Below are 7,376 nucleotides of genomic sequence, written 5' to 3' on the forward strand. Positions count from 1 at the left end.
TTTTGCAGCAATGGCTCCCAAACCTCAATAATGAAAAAATAGGAGAAAAATACAGGCAATTTTACTGCTTATTATTTAGTGTGTGTTTGCTCTGCTGGGGAAGCAGGAGAAAATGTATGATTCAGCTGGATTTTAGTAAAAACTTCCATTTTGATCCCCTAACTCTGGAATGCATGACTAATATCATCAAATTCATGTTTCTAAGTTGCCATGAGGATGTGATGAACAAAGACGGAATTTATGGTTTTACATTTAGCTATATTTTCGCATAGGGATTTGACATTGTGTATTTTGAGTCCATGTACACACACACACAAACTAATATTGCAATGTTTTTATACAGACCACACTGTCACATCCTTATGAGCACAGCAAGACCATTTTTTGATCTACTCTGCATTTGCCCTCCCTGTTAGGGGCCTATAGTGCTTCAAGTGGCCAAACCAGGAATTGTTTTGAAAAGACAGCAGGGCCCCAAAAATGGAAATTGGCCTCATCTGGTTTTTTTGTTTTTGTTTTTGTTTTTGTTTTTTACCATTCTTGGGTCTCTCTAACCAACCTGACTGCCAGAGATAGAAAAAAATCACGTTTTTTATTTAAATTGAAGGGGAATCAAAAAATGTCGTTTTAATGAGTTTCAATGGGGACGGTTTTCGTCCGAGAGGGCGAGGTGTTGTAAAAGGTTGCCATTTGTGTATTTTAGGCCTGATTTAGGAGCGGCTTTAAAATTTCAAAAAAATTACCAAAAATAAGGTTTCTGACCAAATGTCATGCTATATGCATGAACACAGCCAAAGTTATCAAAAAATAAAAACTGAAAAATGACTGAAAAGGACGTTTTCCATCCGAGAGGGACCGGAGGGTTAGTGTTCTTTATATGAGGAGGAGATGAAGATGAAAGTGTGGATTGTGTTTGAGGAAGAAGAAACCAGTACTAAGGATCAGCTTGTGCACCATTATCTGTATTTGTATCTGTTCAGCCAACTAAATTATCTGTATCCGTATCCATATTCAGAATCGGAGGACTTTAAATCTGGAGTGGGTGTGACCCAACCGAAAGCTGTTTTTTTTAAGCCTGAAGTTGACATGGGTTCATCAGAGTTATTATTTATTAGAACGCTGTTTACAGAACAGCCTCAGAATTAAGCTTCACGAGAGTTAGAAACTGAACACAGCCACCCTGATGAGGAGTTTCTTTTATCACAAGTACAGATATTGACACATTTCACTCGTACATTTTTTCAAATTTATACTCGCAAAAAATGCGTTATCTGCACCGGCTACTCATGTCATCCAAGTATTCAGCCCAACCCTTGTACCCACCATAAGACCAAGGGGACAGGAGTGGATGTTGGCATGATACACGCAGCAGTTCATTTCATTGGCGTTGTTCCAGTTTGTCGGGCACTCGTGTTCATGACAGAACCTCTTTGCCTCTGACGCATTACTAGAAGGGAACATGGGTGGGTAGACAAATATATTAATTTAAACAAAACCCTGTGATGCTATTTACATTCACAGCTCAAACAAAGACCTGCAGATCAGCTCGCTTTTCTTATAGCTTCAACTTGAAAATGGAAGCAGCCTTAATTAAGACAAACGACATTCAGTTACACAGATGCATCAGTCAGGGTTCATTTTATTGTCTGATAAATTGTTCTCTGTCAGTGTGTTGAGACTCTTCTGTGGTGGTGAATCAGTATGCCAGTACATGTCTGTGTGTGTGTGTGTGTGTGTGTGTGTGTGTGTGTCTGCACATGTGCAGTCAAGGCATGGCAGACATGAAGGATGCCACTTTTTTATGTAACACACTCACCTGAACTGGAAAATCTTGTTCCTGACTGCATACTCGTAGAAGGAATCTGAGGCTGTCACAGTGTATGTGACATTGAACTCTTCCCCATTGGTTGCTTTCTCTGGAGGACGCTGCACCCAGGCCATCTCCAGCCCTGTGACAACAAATGTCCTCATCACCTGGGCATACACATTCAAACAGTGTACATATGCATGCGGATACTAAGGCATACTGAAGTGTGCTATATTTGCACATGATTCTGTTGAGCCCCACCTATGACACTGAAATTAATACTGGGCAAATCCTGTGAATGTTGCTCCTTCCTTTTCAACCACAGGAGGAAAAGTATCGGATTTTACAGTAAGTACAACCCAACGTCTTCTCCTGCAGTGAACCACCCAGATATACAGAGAAATAAATGCATACAAACTTACCACCACAGCTGATCATGTTGTAATCATTTGGACTGCTGATTGGCCAACAGTCGTACTCTGTGTTGTCCAGATCATGCCAGCAATTTACTCCCTGCAGGCAGAGACAGGAAGCCTGTTATGTAAAGGCATGTTTTGGTGTGTGTAAACATATTTGAAAGGCTTAATGCGTGTAAAGTGTTTTATCAAGTCAGTCAGGGCTCATCATGTGTGTATTTAAAGCAACTACCGACCCATAAAATGACCATTTGCACAGTACTGCGCAAAAGTTTTAGGCAGGTAAAGTAAGAATGCTTTCAAAAATATAAAGTTTAATTATTTCTCTATTGATTTATAAAATGCAAAGTGAGCGAACAAAATCTAAATCAAATCAATATTTGGTGTGACCACACTTTGCATTCAAAACAGCATTCATTCTTCCAGGTACACATGCACAAAGTCAGGGATTTGATAGGATCATAGTAAGGTGTACGATAAACCAGTTAAAGCAAACAGGTGCTAATGATCATCAATTATATATGTAGGTTGAAACACAGTCATTAACTGAAACAGAAACAGCTGGGTAGGAGGCTTAAAATTGGGTAAGGAAGACCAGTTAGTTGTGCCATGTTACCCTAAATTTGTGGAGAAAACTTTTTTCTCACATGCCTCCATGGAACATATTGATTTATTGATTGATTGGGGGCCACATTCAACAACAGCTAAACTAATTTAACACATGCTTTTACAAACTCTCACAGGATTTCTGCAGTACAATCCAAGACTCATTTATCAAGTCATGAGCTCAGTATTTCCCAATCACATACATTTTCGTTACAGTAGAGAAAATGCATGTGTTTTGGAGGTACTGAGCATACGACTGGATAAACGAGACTTGCCGAGTTGTGTGAAAGTTTGTAAACAAATGTAGTGATATACATTTGCTGATGGTGAATGTGATCCCCAATAGTTCTTTTTCTCGAATTCAAGGTGACACAGCATACCTGATTGATATACAGATGGTCATTTTGTGAGTGAGGTATTCCTTGAAAACAATTAAAATGCAACTCAACTCTGGAAAGCCTAATGAAGAGTAAAAAGGCTCCTGAATCAGAGACTGGATCAGAGACTTTCTTACCTGCTGTCCACAGAGAGTCTGCATGTCAGACAAGCTAATTGTGAGCACAGGCTGCCCACAAGGATATGTTCTTTCCACTGTGCTATTCTCTCTGTTTACTAATGAATTTATGACGAATGAAAAATCCTCCTGAGACCCTGTGTCCCCATATGAGGACATCACATTCTGGGTTTACTTAACCTTGTACTTTATTCTACCTAACTTAGACCTGTTGTCCTCATTCACGGAAACATTTTTATGTCATCTATTGGTAGTAAGAGCACAATACCCTAATCCATGTAAAAACAAGATGGCAGCCAACCATCTTTGCCAAGTCAGTCTGCAGCCGATCCTGACAAAAGTGGACAAGGTCAAAACCTGATCACATTTTATGGCTGAAACTTGTTCATGATTAAAAATGTTTGTAGTTTGATATGGCAATATTTTTGACCGATTTTAATGACGGTAACATGCTAAGACAAGTTTATTAGGAAGCCCTCATTGGAAGACTTTATTATAATCTTGTTTGAGGATATTGGGACTTAATTATCATCTTGTTTGAGGACACTGGGACTTAATTATCACTGAGTGTTTCATTTTTTAATACTTATCGGGTCCTACCGATCTCAAACACTTATGAGAAATTAAAAATGTGTATCAAACAAAAGTTGGGGTCTCAGGAGGATACACTGATGACATGGCCTTAGTTGTTCTTTTATAGCAAACAGACCCATCAGGTGAAGCTGCCCACCTGGCCCTCACTAAGGCCCTTCAAACATGGTGTCGCATCAGGTTAGAAATGAATGCAGCTTAAACTAAAGAATTGATCATTTCACGAAACAAGATCTGAAGACAGAGCCGGTTTCATTCAATAGCCAACGTGTTGAAACTTTGGAATATTTTGAATATCTTGGTACAGTTCTGGACTCCCATGTGAGCTTCTCTCGAAAAACTGGGTATATTTTCAAGAAATGCTCACAGAGTAAAATAGTTGGCAGGCCACAAAAGCCCTGGACCCAACTCTCTACAGAAATGACGAGGAAGAACGCGAGGAGTATGTTGCCAGATAGCTCTCACCCTCTCTTCAGCCTGTTTGAGCTCTTGAAGGCGCTACAGAGTCCCTCTGGCAACCAAAAATGTATTTGTGTGCCATCAGTATCCTTAACTTAACCAAGTGATTGATGAGTTTTAAACCACAGACAGGCAATGAGCTGATTTACTGTTAAGTATTTTGTAATGACGTTGTATGTTTGTTTTAATGACTATTTGCCTGCTTTTTACAATGTTGTCCTCTGTGTTTGGTGAGCCAAAGACAAATGTCCACCCATGGGAGACAATTAAGATGTATTCTAATCTACTGTAAAATTCAAACAACAATTAACATCATCACAAGAAAAAGCCCCATGTTGAAAAAAACCTAAGTAACAATCAGAGTCTTATCCGTTATTCAAGATGGATTACAGGATGTTTTATAAGTGAGGAAATCAGCCTCATATGAGGCTGGTAAGTAACCCAGCAATACACAGAAACGCCCCAAGCCCATGAACACAAGCCTGCAGCAGCAAGTGTTTCTGACAAGACAACAAAAGCAAGGGGATTACCTCAGCAATAAATGAAAATGTGAATAATAGACACTCTGTTTATATTCCTGCTTCCATGCAAATACAGTCACCAGAAAATGCGTCACCTGTGCTGAAAATTTCCTGCAAACACGCAGCACTCGGGAAATGAATACACAAAGCATTTGATGGGTTTGAAGCAAAATATTAAGTATACAAGATACTTTGGAGAGATTAGACCTGAGTACAGTGTTCCTCCTCTCTCCCTCTGAACAGAGAGTATTTATAGAGTCAAGCAGAACACAGGAGTGGTCCTCTACTGCTTCCATGAGGTCACTGACCCATCTCAAGATGGCACATAATGCTAAGACACATCTTTCATGTGACATACCATGGTAACATTATGCTTGTTTAACACCTAATATCATGTAATGTGGCCCAGCCAGGTCAGTTTTCACTTGTATAGCCCAATATCACAAATCACATACCTCACATGCAAGTCACCAAGCAAGAGTAAAAGTAAAGAAATGAACATAGTAATAAATCAATGTTTCGTGCTAATATATGTTCACACACCCCTGCTATCACATCACTGTGCAGTCCATTAACAGGTTAACCTAAACATCTGTGGCTATTAGTCCAAATTTCCTTTCTGGAATTAAATCTGTTGTAGTGTTGTATTTTTAAATCCTCAACTATGTGAGAACTTACCAGCAGGAAACACAGGTAAAGGGACGCCGCTGTCCGTAGAGCCATGAGAAGACTGTTGTAGCTGGACCAGCTCTGAACTGACTGACTGAGTGAATGACCAGATCTGTGTGTGTGTGTGTGTGTGTGTGTGTGTGTGCAGTCACCTCAACACGGCTAGAGCACCCTCTTTCTCTGAGGCCCACCCTCTCCCTTGTCCCTAATTGTCCAATCAACAGAAGAGGCTCTCCAGTTTGATCACGTATTTGTGCACAAGGTGCTTCAGCTCACCTTCAACGTCCTGCAGGTCACCAAACACAAAGGTCACTGCTGCACCTGGACCCACCACCAGGGCGTCATTTCTACTCTTTAAGTCTTCTGCATGATGTGACTCCAATCTATACTGTCTGAAATTAGCAGTATCTACCTGGGTAATGTGTTTTTATATCAACATGAGAATTGATTTGAACATTCAGCCCTAGAAGACATGATTTTAATGGTTACACAATTTATATTTTAGGCATTACGCTTACAAGGCAGGATGGGTTTTATTGTCTTTCTTGAGGATTGTCAACAGGGAGCTTTAGCTGCTGAGGTAACGTGTGCCAGTCCAATGACATTTTGGTCAGGTAACCTTTTCAATAACACACCGCTAACTTTCAGTATGCCCATGCCTTACTTTGAGGAAGCACAGACATATTTTTCTGCACAACTTTTTTTTGTTTAAATGTAATTTAAAAAAAAAAAAAAAAGCTTCTCAAATGTTGTTTGACGAAACGCTTTCAAAAGCGTTCAGCCCCGTTTCACAGTCTTCCACAGATTTTGATCAGCTGTGACCAAGTGATCTAAGTATGAACCCTTGGTCACCTGGTCACAGATGGTCATATATGAGGTTTGTAAAAGGAGCTGTATGTGACATTCAGAGCATATCCATGTTTCAGAGTCTAAGCCGACATTGTCTGCACATGGCTCTCAACATGGAGGTGGCTGAGCTGGCAATTTGCAGCTAATGGTGCTTGCAGCTAACAATGCTAACAGTGCTGAGGGAGCTAACTGTGTTAATGTGAGGGGGACTGGTGGGTGGATCTTTCCTTCCACGACAACACACTGCTCTGCCAGCTCAGGTCAGGACACCTTTATCAGCAGTAACCACCGTAGCAGCTGTGATTAGCTAGCCAGTGGGACACACACATGCACAAACATGCACACACCACTGGACTAGCTACCACAACGACCAACAGAGAAGCTCAGATTACCAGACGCACAGAGGGAGAGTGAATTCTTTCTCTGCTCAGGACACCATTACATCACTATATCTTTACATAGAAAACAGCACGGTGGTGCAGTGGTTAGCATTGTCACCTCACAGCAAGAGGCTTCCTGGTTCGAACCCGGGGTGGGGGAGCACTTCTGTGTGAAGTTTGTGTGTTCTCCTCGCGTCTGTGTGGGTTTTCTCCGGGTACTCCAGCTTCCTCCCACAGTCCAAAGACATGCAGGTTAATTGGTGACTCTAAATTGTCCGTAGGTGTGAATGTGAGTGTGAATGGTTGTCTGTCTCTATAGGCCGTTTCCACCGCAGGAACTTCAGGGTAATTTTACGGGGCCGGGGCCGTTAGTGCGTGTCTCCACCGCAGGAACCACCCCCAAAGGACAGAGTTCCGGAACTTTTACAGGGGCTAAACAAGTCCCTGCCTCGGAGTAGGTACTCAGAACGGCCCCGAAAGACTCCTGGCTGGGGCTTGGGGATTACTTGGTGCTGATTGGATATACTCAAGGAGGGATGTGACATCAACAGAAAGCAACAAAAT

At 41.3% G+C, this 7,376-nt stretch overlaps 1 protein-coding gene across 1 annotated transcript in view; it reads right to left on the reverse strand.

The window, feature by feature from the left end:
• The window catches only part of LOC126396682 (atrial natriuretic peptide receptor 2-like), a 20,183-nt gene extending 14,481 nt beyond the window's left edge, over positions 1-5,702 (reverse strand). The window contains exons 1-4 of the mRNA XM_050054913.1: positions 5,593-5,702; positions 2,230-2,320; positions 1,817-1,949; positions 1,324-1,447 (exon numbers count right to left, since the gene is read on the reverse strand). Of these exons, the coding sequence (XP_049910870.1) occupies positions 1,324-1,447; positions 1,817-1,949; positions 2,230-2,320; positions 5,593-5,637 (393 nt within the window). The 5' untranslated portion in view covers positions 5,638-5,702. The remainder of the gene's footprint in view (positions 1-1,323; positions 1,448-1,816; positions 1,950-2,229; positions 2,321-5,592) is intronic.
• Between the last annotated feature and the right edge of the window lie 1,674 nt (positions 5,703-7,376).

Source organism: Epinephelus moara, chromosome 10 (genome assembly GCF_006386435.1).
Source record: "Epinephelus moara isolate mb chromosome 10, YSFRI_EMoa_1.0, whole genome shotgun sequence".
Taxonomy (NCBI): Eukaryota; Metazoa; Chordata; class Actinopteri; order Perciformes; family Serranidae; genus Epinephelus; species Epinephelus moara.